The 19,169-nt window shown below is 36.5% G+C and overlaps 1 protein-coding gene across 2 annotated transcripts in view; it reads left to right on the top strand.

Annotated features, from left to right (window-relative positions):
• The window catches only part of bod1l1 (biorientation of chromosomes in cell division 1-like 1), a 70,657-nt gene that overhangs the window by 44,008 nt on the left and 7,480 nt on the right, over positions 1–19,169 (top strand). For both annotated transcript variants that reach the window (XM_061891870.1, XM_061891869.1), the window contains exons 22-27: positions 833–941; positions 9,693–9,745; positions 9,821–12,404; positions 12,483–12,608; positions 12,689–12,839; positions 17,723–17,797. In XM_061891870.1, coding sequence (XP_061747854.1) covers positions 833–941; positions 9,693–9,745; positions 9,821–12,404; positions 12,483–12,608; positions 12,689–12,839; positions 17,723–17,797 — 3,098 coding nt within the window. The remainder of the gene's footprint in view (positions 1–832; positions 942–9,692; positions 9,746–9,820; positions 12,405–12,482; positions 12,609–12,688; positions 12,840–17,722; positions 17,798–19,169) is intronic.

Raw genomic sequence — 19,169 nt, 5'->3', positions numbered from 1 at the left:
AACATTTTGGTCGGAAGCTGGCTCTGTATACAAACATTTTTGTCGGACGTTTGCTCTGTATACAAACATTTTTGTTGGAAGTTTGCTCTGTATACAAACATTTTTGTTGGAAGTTTGCTCTGTATACAAATATTTTTGTCGGAAGTTTGCTCTGTATACAACATTTGTGACGTACGCCTGCTCTGTTTACAAACATTTTTGTCGGATGTTTGCTTTGTATACAAAAAATTGTTGTCTGAATTTTCCCCTGTATACAAATATTTTTGTTGAAAGTTTGCTCCGTATAGAGACATTTTTGTGGAAAGTTTGCTATATATATATACAAACATTTTGTCGGAAGGTTGCTATGTATATAAAAACATTTTGTCGGAAGTTTGCTATATATATATTTATATATATATATATATATATATATATATATATATATATATACAAACATTTTGTCGGAAGTTTGATCCGTGTACAAACATTTTTGTCAGAAGTTTCCCCTGTATACACACATTTTTGTTGAAAGTTCGCTCCATACAGAAACTTTTTTGGTTGAAAATGAACTTCATAAACATTATATAGATTCACCCTGTCACAACATTAGGTGCACCTGCACACTCTTTCTGCAGCATTTATGTCACTGCATGTCACGACTCTATGACAATAATATTTATACTATTAATATTAGCTTGCTGAGAACTTTACTAAATGTCCAAATAAGTATTTCCTCCAGTTTTCCTTTAATATTCAATCTCTGTCTGACCTTTTTTGAAAGGGCTTAAGAGGTAGCACTGTGTGTTATATTCTATTGTTGGACACATCCTGAAGTCTTAATCATCCACAGCAAGAGGAAGGAGAAAGTGCACCAAAGTCTGACAGGCTTCAAGAAGGTGAGACCGCTGTGTCGTCTCTTCCGGCAGGAAGCTCCGCCCACCAAGAAAGCGCTGAAACGGGTATGAAATGTCATTATCTTTTATATGTTTTATTAAATACAACTTAATGGAAGACATGATGGTTTCAACTAAAATTTTAGCACTTAACTTAACAGAAGACATGATTGTTTCAGCTAACATTTTAGCACATAACTTAACAGAAGACATGATGGTTTCAACTAACATTTTAGCACATAACTTAATAGAAGACATGATGTTTTCAGCTAACATTTTAGTACATAACTTAATAGAAGACATGATGGTTTCAGCTAACATTTTAGCACATAACTTAATAGAAGACATGATGGTTTCAGCTAACATTTTAGCACATAACTTAATAGAAGACATGATGGTTTCAACTAACATTTTAGCACATAACTTAATGGAAGACATGATGTCTTAGCTAATATTTTAGCACATAACTTAATGGAAGACATGATTATTTCAGCTAATATTTTAGCACATAACTTAATAGAAGACATGATGGTTTCAGCCAACATTTTAGCACACAACTTAATAGAAGACATGATGGTTTCAACTAAAATTTTAGCACTTAACTTAACAGAAGACATGATTGTTTCAGCTAACATTTTAGCACATAACTTAATGGAAGACATGATGTTTTCAGCTAACATTTTAGCACATAACTTAATAGAAGACATGATTGTTTCAGCTAACATTTTAGCACATAACTTAATAGAAGACATGATGGTTTCAACTAATATTTTAGCACATAATAGAAGACATGATGGTTTCAGCTAACATTTATGCACATAACTTAATAGAAGACATGATGGTTTCAGCCAACATTTTAGCACATAACTTAATGGAAGACATGATGGTTTCAACTAAAATTTTAGCACTTAACTTAACAGAAGACATGATTGTTTAAGCTAACATTTTAGCACATAACTTAATGGAAGACATGATGGTTTCAACTAACATTTTAGCACATAACAGAAGACATGATGGTTTCAACTAACATTTTAGCACATAACTTAATAGAAGACATGATGGTTTCAGCTAACATTTTAGCACATAACTTAATAGAAGACATGATGGTTTCAACTAACATTTTAGCACATAACTTAATGGAAGACATGATGTTTTCAGCTAACATTTTAGCACATAACTTAATAGAAGACATGATTGTTTCAGCTAACATTTTAGCACATAACTTAATAGAAGACATGATGGCTTAGCTAATATTTTAGCACATAACTTAATGGAAGACATGATTATTTCAGCTAACATTTTAGCACATAACTTAATAGAAGACATGATGGTTTCAGCCAACATTTTAGCACACAACTTAATAGGAGACATGATGGTTTCAACTAAAATTTTAGCACTTAACTTAACAGAAGACCAGCTAACATTTTAGCACATAACTTAATGGAAGACATGATGTTTTCAGCTAACATTTTAGCACATAACTTAATAGAAGACATGATTGTTTCAGCCAACATTTTAGCACATAACTTAATAGAAGACATGATGGTTTCAACTAACATTTTAGCACATAATGGAAGACATGATGGTTTCAGCTAACATTTTAGCACATAACTTAATAGAAGACATGATGGTTTCAACTAACATTTTAGCACATAACTTAATGGAAGACATGATGGTTTCAACTAAAATTTTAGCACTTAACTTAACAGAAGACATGATTGTTTCAGCTAACATTTTAGCACATGACTTAATGGAAGACATGATGGTTTCAACTAAAATTTTAGCACTTAACTTAATAGAAGACATGATTGTTTCAGCTAACATTTTAGCACATAACTTAATGGAAGACATGATGTTTTCAGCTGACATTTTAGCACATAACTTAATAGAAGACATGATGGTTTCAGCCAACATTTTAGCACATAACTTAATGGAAGACATGATGGTTTCAGCCAACAATTTAGCACATAACCTAATGGAAGACATGATGTTTTCAGCTAACATTTTAGCACATAACTTAATGGAAGACACGATGTTTTCAGCTAACATTTTAGCACATAACTTAATGGAAGACATGATGGTTTCAGCTAAAATTTTAGCACATAAATTAATGGAAGACATGATTGTTTCAGCTAACATTTTAGCACATAACTTAATAGAAGACATGATGGCTTAGCTAATATTTTAGCACATAACTTAATGGAAGACATGATTATTTCAGCTAACATTTTAGCACATAACTTAATAGAAGACATGATGGTTTCAGCCAACATTTTAGCACACAACTTAATAGGAGACATGATGGTTTCAACTAAAATTTTAGCACTTAACTTAACAGAAGACATGATGGTTTCAACTAACATTTTAGCACATAACTTAATAGAAGACATGATGGTTTCAGCTAACATTTTAGCACATAACTTAATAGAAGACATGATGGTTTCAGCTAACATTTTAGCACATAACTTAATAGAAGACATGATGGTTTCAACTAACATTTTAGCACATAACCTAATGGAAGACATGATGTCTTAGCTAATATTTTAGCACATAACTTAATGGAAGACATGATTATTTCAGCTAATATTTTAGCACATAACTTAATAGAACACATGATGGTTTCAGCCAACATTTTAGCACACAACTTAATAGAAGACATGATGGTTTCAACTAAAATTTTAGCACTTAACTTAACAGAAGACATGATTGTTTCAGCTAACATTTTAGCACATAACTTAATGGAAGACATGATGTTTTCAGCTAACATTTTAGCACATAACTTAATAGAAGACATGATTGTTTCAGCTAACATTTTAGCACATAACTTAATAGAAGACATGATGGTTTCAACTAATATTTTAGCACATAATAGAAGACATGATGGTTTCAGCTAACATTTTAGCACATAACTTAATAGAAGACATGATGGTTTCAGCCAACATTTTAGCACATAACTTAATGGAAGACATGATGGTTTCAACTAAAATTTTAGCACTTAACTTAACAGAAGACATGATGGTTTCAGCCAACATTTTAGCACATAACTTAATGGAAGACATGATGGTTTCAACTAAAATTTTAGCACTTAACTTAACAGAAGACATGATTGTTTCAGCTAACATTTTAGCACATAACTTACTGGAAGACATGATGGTTTCAACTAACATTTTAGCACATAACTTAACAGAAGACATGATGGTTTCAACTAACATTTTAGCACATAACTTAATAGAAGACATGATGGTTTCAGCTAACATTTTAGCACATAACTTAATAGAAGACATGATGGTTTCAACTAACATTTTAGCACATAACTTAATGGAAGACATGATGTTTTCAGCTAACATTTTAGCACATAACTTAATAGAAGACATGATTGTTTCAGCTAACATTTTAGCACATAACTTAATAGAAGACATGATGGCTTAGCTAATATTTTAGCACATAACTTAATGGAAGACATGATTATTTCAGCTAACATTTTAGCACATAACTTAAAAGAAGACATGATGGTTTCAGCCAACATTTTAGCACACAACTTAATAGGAGACATGATGGTTTCAACTAAAATTTTAGCACTTAACTTAACAGAAGACATGATTGTTTCAGCTAACATTTTAGCACATAACTTAATGGAAGACATGATGTTTTCAGCTAACATTTTAGCACATAACTTAATAGAAGACATGATTGTTTCAGCTAACATTTTAGCACATAACTTAATAGAAGACATGATGGTTTCAACTAACATTTTAGCACATAATGGAAGACATGATGGTTTCAGCTAACATTTTAGCACATAACTTAATAGAAGACATGATGGTTTCAACTAAAATTTTAGCACTTAACTTAACAGAAGACATGATTGTTTCAGCTAACATTTTAGCACATGACTTAATGGAAGACATGATGGTTTCAACTAAAATTTTAGCACTTAACTTAATAGAAGACATGATTGTTTCAGCTAACATTTTAGCACATAACTTAATGGAAGACATGATGTTTTCAGCTAACATTTTAGCACATAACTTAATAGAAGACATGATTGTTTCAGCCAACATTTTAGCACATAACTTAATAGAAGACATGATGGTTTCAACTAACATTTTAGCACATAACTTAATGGAAGACATGATGGTTTCAACTAAAATTTTAGCACTTAACTTAACAGAAGACATGATTGTTTCAGCTAACATTTTAGCACATGACTTAATGGAAGACATGATGGTTTCAACTAAAATTTTAGCACTTAACTTAATAGAAGACATGATTGTTTCAGCTAACATTTTAGCACATAACTTAATGGAAGACATGATATTTTCAGCTAACATTTTAGCACATAACTTAATAGAAGACATGATTGTTTCAGCCAACATTTTAGCACATAACTTAATGGAAGACATGATGGTTTCAGCCAACATTTTAGCACATAACTTAATGGAAGACATGATGGTTTCAGCCAACAATTTAGCACATAACCTAATGGAAGACATGATGTTTTCAGCTAACATTTTAGCACATAACTTAATGGAAGACACAATGTTTTCAGCTAACATTTTAGCACATAACTTAATGGAAGACATGATGGTTTCAGCTAAAATTTTAGCACATAACTTAATGGAAGACATGATGTTTTCAGCTAACATTTTAGTACATAACTTAATAGAAGACATTATGGTTTCAGCCAACATTTTAGCACATAACTTAAAAGAAGACATGATGGTTTCAGCCAACATTTTAGCACATAACTTAATGAAAGACATGATGTTTTCAGCTAACATTTTAGCACATAACTTAAAAGAAGACATGATGGTTTCAGCTAACATTTTTGCACATAACTTAATGAAAGACATGATGTTTTCAGCTAACATTTTAGCACATAACTTAAAAGAAGACATGATGGTTTCAGCTAACATTTTTGCACATAACCTAATGGAAGACATGATGTTTTCATCTAACATTTTAGCACACAACTCAATGAAAGACATGATGGTTTCAGCCAACATTTTAGCACATAACTTAAAAGAAGACATGATGGTTTCAGCTAACATTTTACCACATAACTTAAAAGAAGACATGATGGTTTCAGCTAACATTTTTGCACATAACTTAATGAAAGACATGATGTTTTCAGCTAACATTTTAGCACATAATTTAATAGAAGACATGATGGTTTCAGCTAACATTTTAGCACATAACATAATGGAAGACATGATGTTTTCAGCTAACATTTTAGCACATAACTTAATGGAAGACATGACTGTTTCAGTTAACATTTTAGCACATAACTTAATGGAAGACATGCTGCATGATGGTTTCAGCTAACAATTTAGCACATAACTTAATGAAAGACATGATGTTTTCAGCTAACATTTTAGCACATAACTTAAAAGAAGACATGATGGTTTCAGCTAACATTTTTGCACATAACTTAATGAAAGACATGATGTTTTCAGCTAACATTTTAGCACATAATTTAATAGAAGACATGATAGTTTCAGCTAACATTTTAGCACATAACTTAATGGAAGACATGATGGTTTCAGCTAACGTTTGAGCACTTAACTTAATAGAAGACATGATTGTTTCAGCTAACATTTTAGCACATAACTTAATGGAAGACATGATGTTTTCAGCTAACATTTTAGCGCATAACTTAATAGAAGACATGATGGTTTCAACTAACATTTTAGCACATAACTTAATAGAAGACATGATTGTTTCAGCTAATATTTTAGCATATAATTTGATAGAAGACACAATGTTTTCAGCTAACATTTTAGCACATAACTTAATGGTAGTCATCATGGTTTCAGCTAACATTTTATCACATAAATTAATGGAAGACATGTTTTCTGCTAATATTTTAGCACATAACTTAATAGAAGACATGATTGTTTCAGCTAACATTTTAGCACATAACTTAATAGAAGACATGATGGTTTCAGCCAACATTTTAGCACATAACTTAATGGAAGACATGATGGTTTCAACTAAAATTTTAGCACTTAACTTAACAGAAGACATGATTGTTTCAGCTAACATTTTAGCACATAACTTAATGGAAGACATGATGGTTTCAGCTAACATTTTAGCACATAACATAATGGAAGACATGATGTTTTCAGCTAACATTTTAGCACATAACTTAATGGAAGACCTGACGGTTTCAGTTAACATTTTAGCTCATAACTTAATGGAAGACATGCTGCATGATGGTTTCAGCTAACAATTTAGCACATAACTTAATGAAAGACATGATGTTTTCAGCTAACATTTTAGCACATAACTTAAAAGAAGACATGATGGTTTCAGCTAACATTTTTGCACATAACTTAATGAAAGACATGATGTTTTCAGCTAACATTTTAGCACATAATTTAATAGAAGACATGATAGTTTCAGCTAACATTTTAGCACATAACTTAATGGAAGACATGATGGTTTCAGCTAACATTTTAGCACATAACTTAATGGAAGACATGACGGTTTCAGTTAACATTTTAGCACATAACTTAATGGAAGACATGATGCATGATGGTTTAAGCTAACATTTTAGCACATAACTTAATGGAAGACATGATGTTTTCAGCTAACATTTTAGCGAATAACTTAATAGAAGACATGATGGTTTCAACTAACATTTTAGCACATAACTTAATAGAAGACATGATTGTTTCAGCTAATATTTTAGCATATAATTTGATAGAAGACACAATGTTTTCAGCTAACATTTTAGCACATAACTTAATGGTAGTCATCATGGTTTCAGCTAACATTTTATCACATAAATTAATGGAAGACATTATGTTTTCTGCTAATATTTTAGCACATAACTTAATAGAAGACATGATTGTTTCAGCTAATATTTTAGCATATAATTTGATAGAAGACACAATGTTTTCAGCTAACATTTTAGCACATAACTTAATGGTAGTCATCATGGTTTCAGCAAACATTTTATCACATAAATTAATGGAAGACATTATGTTTTCTGCTAACATTTTTACACATAACTTAAAGGAAGACATGATGGTTTCAGCTAACATTTTACCACATAACTTAAAAGAAGACATGATGGTTTCAGCTAACATTTTTGCACATAACTTAATGAAAGACATGATGTTTTCAGCTAACATTTTAGCACATAATTTAATAGAAGACATGATGGTTTCAGCTAACATTTTAGCACATAACATAATGGAAGACATGATGTTTTCAGCTAACATTTTAGCACATAACTTAATAGAAGACATGATTGTTTCAGCTAACATTTTAGCACATAATTTAATAGAACACATGATTGTTTCAACTAACATTTTAGCACATAACTTAATAGAAGACATGATTGTGTCAGCTAACATTTTAGCACATAACTTAAAGGCCTACTGAAATGAGATTTTCTTATTTAAACGGGGATAGCAGGTCCATTCTATGTGTCATACTTGATCATTTCGCGATATTGCTATATTTTTGCTGAAAGGATTTAGTAGAAAACATCGACATAAAGTTCCCAACTTTTGGTCGCTAATAAAAAAGCCTTGCCTGTACCGGAAGTAGCAGACAATGTGCGCGTGACGTCACGGGTTGTGGAGCTCCTCACATCCTCACATCGTTTACAATCATGGCCACCAGCAGCGAGAGCGATTCGGACCGAGAAAGCGACGATTTCCCAATTAATTTGAGCGAGGATGAAAGATTTGTGGAAGAGGATAGTGAGAGTGAAGTACTAGAAAAAAGAAAAAAAAGACCGGGCAGTGGGAGCGATTCAGATGTTATTAGACACATTTACTAGGATAATTCTGGAAAATCTTTTATCTGCTTATTGTGTTACTGGTGTTGTAGTGAGATTATACTGTCGTACCTGAAAGTCGGAGGGGTATGGCCACGGGTGTGGTGACTGCCAGTGTCTCACCTGCCTCTTTGACAGGTGCACGAGGAAGGACGCAAGCTCCGCTCATGTCCACGGTAAAAGCCGACTTATTACCACAATTTTCTCACCGAAAAATGCCGGTTGACATGGGGTCGGGTACCATGTTCACTTGACAGCTCTGTTCCATAGTAAAGCTTCACCTTCGGGAGTGTAAACAAGGAAACACCGGCTGTGTTTGTGTTGCTAAAGGCAGCTGCAATAGACCGCTTCCCACCTACACCTTTCTTCTTTGACGTCTCCATTATTAATTGAACAAATTGGAAAAGATTCAGCAACACAGATGTCCAGAATACTGTGCAATTATGCGATTAAAGCACACTAAAAAAATGTCCGCTACAACCCGAAATGTCACGCGCACGCGTCATCATACTGACGTTTTCAACAGGATACTCCGCGGGAAATTTAAAATTGCAATTTAGTAAACTAAAAAGGCCGTATTGGCATGTGTTGCAATGTTAATATTTCATCATTGATATATAAACTATCAGACTGCGTGGTCGGTAGTAGTGGGTTTCAGTAGGCCTTTAATAGAAGACATGATTGTTTTATCTAACATTTTAGCACATAACTTAATGGAACACATGATGGTTTTCAGTTATATCAATAATAAATAATCAGGAATTATTTTTGGTTTAAATACACCAAAAGGGACAAGCGGTAGAAATGGATGGATAGATATACACCTTTAGAGCTACACAAAAGTATTTGTGTGCCTTTTTTCACGTTAATGATGTCACCACTGCTACAGAAGTTGCGATGATGACCACAGAACCACATGTAGGAAACTGGTAGATGCGGGACACCTGTCCTGGCTGCTCAGTACAACATGGCTGCTGCCTACGTGACATGTGATTGGATGTCTCCTCATGTCTCCTCCTTCTTAGGTGAGCCGGCAGTCAAGAAGAGGAGGTCAGAGGATCGGGAAACATCTGTGGAGGTGAGAAACCTTGTGATTGTTTCAAGTCTTCCTTCTCGTTTTGTGACCATCCATGACCAAGGTTAATATCCACAGGCACTGGAAGAGGAGCTGAACAAAGACGCTTCTAAGGACACATATGAGGAGTTGATCAAGGACGCCAATAAAGAGGCTGGAAAGGACACAAGTCAAACGCTTCTAGAGGACACTAGTGAGGAGCCTATGAAGGAGACTAGTGAGGAGCTTAAAAACCACTTCAGTGAGAAGGCCAACAAAGACGACATAAGGGAAGCACTTATAAAGGAGACAAGTGAAGAGTGCTTAAAGGACGCAAGTGAGGAGCCCCTGAAGGACACAAGTGAGTATGTAAAGGACACAAGTGAGGATCTAAAGGACGCGAGTGAGGATGGAAAGGACGCCAGTGAGGATGGAAAGGACCTAAGTGCGGATGCAAAGGAGACGAGTGCGGAGGCAAAGGAGACGAGTGCGGAGGCAAAGGAGACGAGTGCGGAGGCAAAGGAGACGAGTGCGGAGGCAAAGGAGACGAGTGCGGAGGCAAAGGAGACGAGTGCGGAGGCAAAGGAGACGAGTGCGGAGGCAAAGGAGACAAGTGCGGATGAAAAATACACAAGGGAGGAGCTTATAGAGGACACAAGGGAGGGTGTAAAGGAGACAAGTGAGGATGTAAAGGACGCGATTGAGGATGCAAATTACACGAGTGAGGATGCAAAGGACGCGAGTGAGGATGCAAAGGACACAAGTGAGGGGCGTATAGAGGACACAAGTGAAGATGCAAAGGAGACAAGTGAGGATGTAAAGGATGCACAAAGTGAGGAGGTAAAGAACACAAGTGATGGGGCAAAGGACGTGAGTGAGGAGCTTATAGAGGACACAAGTGAGGATGTAAAGGAGACAAGTGAGTATGTAAAGGACGCAAGTGAGGATGTAAAGGACACGAGTGAGGAGGCAAAGGACACAAGTGAGGATGCAAAGGACGCGAGTGAGGAGCTTATAGAGGACACAAGTGAGGAATTAAAGGAGACAAGTGAGGAGCTTATAGAGGACACAACTGAGGATGTAAAGGAGACAAGTGAGGACGTAAAGGACGCAAGTGAGGATGTAAAGGACCCGAGTGAGGAGCTTATAGAGGACACAAGTGAGGATGTAAAGGACCCGAGTGAGGAGCTTATAGAGGACACAAGTGAGGATGTAAAGGAGACAAGTGAGGAGCTTATAGAGGACACAACTGAGGATGTAAAGGAGACAAGTGAGGAGCTTATAGAGGACACAACTGAGGGTGTAAAGGCGACAAGTGAAGAGCTTATAGAGGACACAACTGAGGATGTAAAGGAGACAAGTGAGGAGCTTATAGAGGACACAACTGAGGATGTAAAGGAGACAAGTGAGGATGTAAAGGACGCAAGTGAGGATGTAAAGGACCCGAGTGAGGAGCTTATAGAGGACACAAGTGAGGATGTAAAGGACCCGAGTGAGGAGCTTATAGAGGATACAAGTGAGGATGTAAAGGACCCGAGTGAGGAGCTTATAGAGGATACAAGTGAGGATGTAAAGGACCCGAGTGAAGAGCTTATAGAGGAGACAAGTGAGGATGTAAAGGAGACAAGTGAGGATGTAAAGGACGCAAGTGAGGATGTAAAGGACGCGAGTGAGGAGTCAAAGGACACAAGTGAGGATGCAAAGGACGCGAGTGAGGAGCTTATGGAGGACACAAGTGAGGATGTAAAGGAGACAAGTGAGGAGCTTATAGAGGACACAAGTGAGGATGTAAAGGAGACAAGTGAGGATGTAAAGGACCCGAGTGAGGAGTTTATAGAAGACACAAGTGAGGATGTAAAGGACCCAAGTGAAGAGCTTATAGAGGACACAAGTGAGGATGTAAAGGAGACAAGTGAGGAGTTTATAGAGGACACAAGTGAAGATGTAAAAGAGACAAATAGGGATGTAAAGGGTGCAAGTGAGGATGCAATGGACACAAGTGAGAATGCAAAGGACGCAAGTGAGGATGTAAAGGAGGTAGAAAGTGAGGATGCAAAGGAGACAAGTGAGGATGCAAAGGACACAAGCGATGATGCTAAGGACACAAGTGAGGATGTAAAGGAGGTACAAAGTGAGGATACAAAGGAAACAAGCAAGGATGCAAAGGACACAAGTGATGATGCAACGGAGACAAGTGAGGAGTTTATAGAGGACACAAGTGAGGATGCAAAGGACACACGTGAGGATGCGAAGGACACAAGTGAGGATGCAAAGGACACAAGTGAGGATGCAATGGACACAAATGAGAATGCAAAGGACGCAAGTGAGGATGTAAAGGAGCTACAAAGTGAGGATGCAAAGGAGACAAGTGAAGATGCAAAGGACACAAGTGAGGATGCGAAGGACACACATGAGGATGCGAAGGACACAAGTGAGGATGCAAAGGACACAAGTGAGGATGCAAAGGACACAAGTGAGGATGCAAAGGACGCAAGTGAGAATGCAAAGGACGCAAGTGAGGATGTAAAGGAGCTACAAAGTGAGGATGCGAAGGACACAAGTGAGGATGCGAAGGAGACAAGTGAGGATGCGAAGGAGACAAGTGAGGATGCGAAGGAGACAAGAGAGGATGCGAATGAGACAAGTGAGGCTGTGAAGGATGAAAGTGAGCAGAAGACAGACGGTGAGGAAGGCAAAGAAACGGAGCTAACCTGACACATTGGTGCTTGTTGACTAATTAAAATGTTGACATTTCTCTCAGCTCCTCCATCACTGAGCGCATGCGAAGGAAACGAGGAGATGGACGAGGAGCAACAAGGCTCCGCCCCCAAGAAGCCAGCTCGCAGGGGACGACCACCAAAGACAGCAGAGCTTGCAGACGACGCAGGTTTGAGATAACTCCCGTGATGTTCCTGATCCCACATATGAGAATATTATAGGGAAATATGTGGCGGGTCCTTCTCGCAGATAAAAAGGAGAAAACCCCAGGAGCCGAAAAGGAGCCGAATGAGGACGACGAAGAGGAGGAGGAGGAAGAGTGCGGTGAAAAGGACGAGGACGAGAATGAGATGGCGAGCAGAGCGACGACGCGATCGGCTGCTCGCCTGGAAGCTGAAAGGTGATCTTCTCATGACGTCTGTCTTTTGTGATGATGGTCAAACGTAAGCATCTTTCCAGTGTTGTCCCGGTACTAGGGGTGTAACGGTACTTGTGTTTGTATTGAACAGTTTCGGTAGGGGGGTTTCGGGTTCGGTTCGCTCATACTTCCTAAAAACCCGTGACGTCTTGCGTACACGTCATCATTACACAACGTTTTCAAGACGAAACTCCCAGGAAATTTAAAATTGCAATTTAGTAAACTAAAAAGGCCGTATTGGCATGTGTTGCAATGTTAAGATTTCATATTTGATGTATAACAGGGGTGGGCATTACGTCAATCGCGATCGACTGGTCGATCTCGGAGGGTGTGTCAGTCGATCTCAAGCCAGGCATTAAAAAATAGACATAAAAATGAGCAATCATCAATCATACCAAGACTTCACTTTTGTCAGTTGTTTGACATTCTCGGCACCCGAGGATCTTGTGAGATGACGCTGGCTGCTGCAAGCTCATATTTAAGAAAAAAATCACTAACAGGGCAGACGCAGAGAAACACATTTTATTTCTAGAGACTCCGTACCTACTGTCAAAACTCTAAAGACCGACTGCACAGTTCCTGTCTTCACCATAAAAGACCTGTTTCATCCTGCCTGTGCTAACAAAATAAGAGTCTCAGAAAGCTAGCGTGCACAAGCTAGCAAGCTACGGAGTTTGATGCCAATGTATTTCTCCCCCACCCTCAGCGACCGCTTTCTCACTTGCTTGCCCACCCGCACAGTCACTGACGTCACTCACCTGCTGCCAGACATTAAAGGGCCACACACATATGCTACTCTCATAACAAAGTGTTTAAAAACGAGTATGCAAGTTGGACAAATGAGATGCCAAATCCAACCACTTTCATGTGGTATTGGACAGAAAGGAGGACTTTTTTTTTCCTCCATTTGAAAATGCGGACGTTATCAGCACCACTGTCTAATTCCAATCAATGCAAGTCATCAGAATCAAATACACCAACTTATATTCTTGTCTTCATGAAAGAAAGGAATTTATGTGTGTTAAACATGCTTGTATTATCATTAAACACCATTAACTTGTTAACAAAAATGTCTCTTTCATAAATAAATAAATATAAATTATAAATAGGAATGAGGTAGATCTCCTCGACTTGGTCAATTGAAAAGTAGCTCATCTGCAGAAAAAGTGTGAGCGCCCCTGATATATAAACTATCAGACTGCGTGGTCGGTAGTAGTGGGTTTCAGTAGGCCTTTAATGATATTTATCTTTGTGGAAACACTGATCATCTTAATGATTTCTCACAATAAATATGTATTTTTGATGACATATTTTAAATAGGTTAAAATCCAATCTGCACTTTGTTAGAATATATAACGAATTGGGCCAAGCTATATTTCTAACAAAAACAAATTATTTTTTCTTCTAGATTTTCCAGAACAAAAATTTAAAAAAAATTTCAAAGACTTTGAAATAAGATTTAAATTTGATTATACAGGTTTTCTAGATTTGCCAGAATAATTTTTTTGAATTTTAATCATAATAAGTTTGAAGAAATATTTCACAAATATTCTTCGTCAAAAAAACAGAAGCTAAAATGAAGAATTAAATTAAAATGTATTTATTATTCTTTACAATAAAAAAAAAATACTTGAACATTGATTTAAATTGTCAGGAAAGAAGAGGAAGGAATTTAAAAATCCTAAAATAATTTTTAAGGTCGTATTTTTTCTCTAAAATTGTCTTTCTGAAAGTTATAAGAAGCAAAGTAAAAAAAATTATTAATTTACTTAAACAAGTGAGGACCAAGTCTTTAAAATATTTTCTTGGATTTTCAAATTTTATTTGAGTTTTGTCTCTCTTAGAATTAAAAAATGTCGAGCAAAGTGAGACCAGCTTGCTAGTGAATAAATAACATTTGAAAAATAGAAGCAGCTCACTGGTCAGTGCTGCTATTTGAGCTATTTTTAGAACAGGCCAGCAGGCGACTCATCTGGTCCTCACGGGCTATCTGGAACCTGCAGGCACCGCATTGGTGACCCCTTTTATATACTATTAGAACTCATATTTCTTCTTTATAGCATGCCAAGTCAATAAGTGTATTTATTTCTCCTATTTCTGCACAATGCATTTGTAATCTCGGTATGTATCACTCATTATGTATTATTATAACTCATCTTTTTTTCTTTATAGCATGCTATCAGTCCACTTCTGAACTTATTTGCCATATTTCTGCCCAACAACTCAAATATGGTAACACTAGCGAGCAGTAGAGAAGATGGAGGGATTTTTGGTCCACAACATATTTTGCTTTATTCATTTTTGACAATTTCTTGCCATTTTATGTTGTATATTTTTTAGAGATGTCCCATTATGGCTTTTTCGCCGATATTCCGATATTGTCCAACTCTTAGTTACCGATTCCAATATCAGCCGATACCGATATGTACAGTCGTGGAATTAACACATTATTATGCCTATTTTTGTTGTGATGCCCCGCTGGATGCATTAAACAATGTAACAAGGTTTTCCAAAATAAATCAACTCAAGTTATGGAAAAAAATACCAACATGGCACTGCCATATTTATTATTGAAGTCACAAAGTGCATTATTTTTTTAACATGCCTCAAAACAGCAGCTTGGAATTTGGGACATGCTCTCCCTGAGAGAGCATGTGGGGGTTGAGGTGGGCGGGGTTAGAGGGGCCGGGTTTTGTAGGGGATAGCGGGGGGTGTATATTGTAGCGTCCTGAAGAGTTAGTGCTGCAAGGGGTTCACAGTGTGGCGCATATTTGTAACAGTGTTAGAGTTGTTTATACGGCCACCCTCAGTGTGTCCTGTATGGCTGTTGACCAAGTATGCCTTGCTTTCACTTGTGTGTGAAAAGCCGTACATATTATGTGGCAGGGCCGGCACGCAAGGGTAGTGCTTTTAAAGTTTATTGGCGCTCTGTACGTCTCCCTACGTTCGTGTACCACTCCGTACAGCGGCGTTTTAAAAAGTCATACATTTTACTTTTTGAAACCGATACTGATAATTTCCGATATTACATCTTTAAAACATTTATCGGCCGATGATATCGGCAGCCCAATATTATCAGACATCTTTAATATTTTTATACGAGATTTCCGGTTTACTTTCTAATATTTTAATACACCCAAAATGTGGTGTCTTTTACTCTCTCAATGTCTGTCTATTTGTATTTGTGTTTGACTTTCTCTTCTACTGTTACCAAGTAACATATTTTTAGTTTTACTGACATTCAGTATGTTTTAAATGTATTATTTTTCTCTGAAAAAAGCCAAATTTAACCAAACACATGGCAAAGGGGTTGGGAGAGGTTTCCTGGTTTGATCCCCACCTTCTACCAACCAAGTCACGCCCGTGGTGTCCTTGAGCAAAACACTTCACCCTTGTTCTTGATGGGTGGTGGTTAGGAGCCTTGCATGGCAGCTCCCTCCATCAGTGTGTGAATGTGTGTGTGAATGTGGAAATAGTGTCGAAGTGCTATGAGTACCTTGAAGGTAGAGAAGCGCTATATAACCCATTTACCATAGCATCATCTCAGAGTTGGTAGCAGTCATGGCGTCCTGTAGTCACGTGACTGCCTTTTGCCCAATCATTTAGGACATTGCCTGAAACCCAGTCGACCATGCTCTCCTTCTAGATAGATAGATAGATAGATAGATAGTACTTTATTGATTCCTTCAGGAGAGTTCCCTCAGGAAAATTCAAAACCACTTATGTGTGACTGCCATCTACTGGTCACACTTATCATTATGCCATGTACCAAATAAAATTGCTTCAAGTTCAATAAGCACAAGCAGAATCAATATGTACAAACCCTGTTTCCCTTTGAGTTGAGAAATTGTGTTAGATGTAAATATAAATGGAAATATGCAAACCAAAAGCCATTTATCAACAACATCCAGAAACGCCGCCAGCTTCTCTGGGCCCGAGATCATCTAAGATGGACCGATGCTAAGTGAAAAAGTGTTCAGTGGTCTGACGAGTCCACATTTCAAATTCTTTTTGGAAATATTCGACATCGTGTCCTCCGAATCAGAGGGGAAGCGAACCATCCAGACTGTTATCGACGCAAAGTTCAAAAGCCAGCATCTGTGATGGTTTGGGGGTGTATTAGTGCCCAAAGCATGGGTAACTTACACATCTGTGAAGGCTCCATTAATGCTCAAAGGTACATACAGGTTTTGGAACAACATATGCTGCCATCAATGTGGTGTCTTTTTCATGGACCCCCCTGCTTATTTCAGCAAGACAATGCCAAGCCACATTCAGCACATGTTACAACAGCGTGGCTTTGTAAAAAAAGAGTGCGGGTACTTTCCTGGCCGTCCTGCAGTCCAGACCTGTCTCCCATCGAAAATGTGTGGCGCTTTATGAAGCGTAAACCCGGACTGTTGAATGACTGAAGCTCTACATAAAGCAAGAATGGGAAAGAATTCCACTTTCAAAGCTTCAACAATTAGTTTCCTCAGTCCCCAAAAGTTTACTGAGTGTTGTTAAAAGAAAAGGTGATGTAACACAGTGGTGAACATGCCCTTTCCCAACTACTTTGGCATGTGTTGCAGCCATGAAATTCTAAGTTAATTATTATTTGCAAAATAAATAAAAAAGTTTATGAGTTTGAACATCAAATATATTGTCTTTGTAGTGCATTCAATTGAATATGGGTTAAAAAGGATTTGTTTATATTTACATCTAACACAGTTTCCCAACAAATAAATGGAGTTTGTACATTAGGCGCACCGGGTTATAAAGCACACTGTCCATTTTAGAGACAATGAAAAGAATTTAAGTGCGCCTTACAGTCCAAAAAATACGGAGGATCCCAACATTTTAAGACTGTTGTTGTTCTTTTCCAGAAATAAGCCAAGCAAGCCGTCCACGCGTGCCAATCGACAGAGCGAGAAAGAGGAGATGGCAGGAGCAGGCGCACGGTAAGTTGGACTCTTGTTTACATTATTTATACATTGACGTTTAAATATACTAATATCAACACCTAATTAATCAACCATGAGTTGATCCTTGACTGCTACTTCTTCACCCTTGCTGGAGAATCATGTACTTGCAACTTTCTGGGAAGGGTTCTTTGCTCTCTCGGGTCGATGGCTACTAAGTTCTGTACTTCCATAATAACCGACCAAATTGTGCCGGTACTAACGAGTGCCAATTCATGTAAAATCCAAAGGTGCCATATTTCTATACTTTTGTTGTACGCCACGTCAAGTACCGTCTCACACTGGGCACCGGCTTAAACACTCGGTAGGCAAACAAGCACTCAAGAATTCCTAGGTACCGTCTCGGTTCAAATGTGAACGGGGCCCAATCCTTGTTGACCGCCTACTTAACAAATGCACACATTTACGTATCTTGAGAAGAATAGACCATATTTTTTTTAACCATAATGCGCATTCAAGTGATCATATTAGGATTTGTTTGTTTTTTTACATGAAAAATACAGGACAAGCGGTAGAAAATGGATGGATGGATTTATATAAGTCATGTATATTATTCATGTACATTAGTCATGTATATTAGATATGTGTATAAGTTATGTATATTGGTCACGTACAGTATATTAGTTATGTATATAAGTCATGTATTTTAGTCACGTATATTATGTATATTAGTCACGTATATAAGTTATTTATAATATACATAACTCATATTATTTATATAAGTTATGGATATAAGTCATGTATATGAGTTATGTATATTAGTTATGTATATTAGGCACTTATTCTAGTTATGTATATTAGTTATGTATATTAGGCACTTATTCTAGTTATGTATATTAGTCACGTATATTAGTTATGTATATAAGTTATGTATATTAGTCAGTATATTACTCACGTATATAAGTTATGTATATTAGTCAGTATATTACTCACGTATATAAGTTATGTATATTAGTCACGTATATAAGTTATGTATATTAGTCACGTATATGAGTTATGTATATTAGTCACGTACATGAGTTATGTATATTAGTCACTTATATTAGTTTTGTATATTAGTCACCTACAGTATATTAGTTATGTATATAAGTTATGTATATTAGTCAGTATATTAGTTATGTATATTAGTCACGTATATAAGTTATGTATATTAGTCACTTATATTAGTTATGTATATGAGTCACCTACAGTATATTAGTTATGTATATAAGTTATGTATAATAGTCAGTATATTAGTTGTGTATTTTAGTCACATATATAAGCTATGTATATTAGTCACTTATATTAGTTATGTATGTTAGTCACCTATATTAGTTATGTATATAAGTTATGTATATTAGTCACGTATATT

The sequence above is a fragment of the Nerophis ophidion genome, linkage group LG29, assembly GCF_033978795.1.
Source record: "Nerophis ophidion isolate RoL-2023_Sa linkage group LG29, RoL_Noph_v1.0, whole genome shotgun sequence".
In the NCBI taxonomy this organism is placed as follows: Eukaryota; Metazoa; Chordata; class Actinopteri; order Syngnathiformes; family Syngnathidae; genus Nerophis; species Nerophis ophidion.
This window is presented reverse-complemented; position numbering and strand designations above follow the sequence as displayed.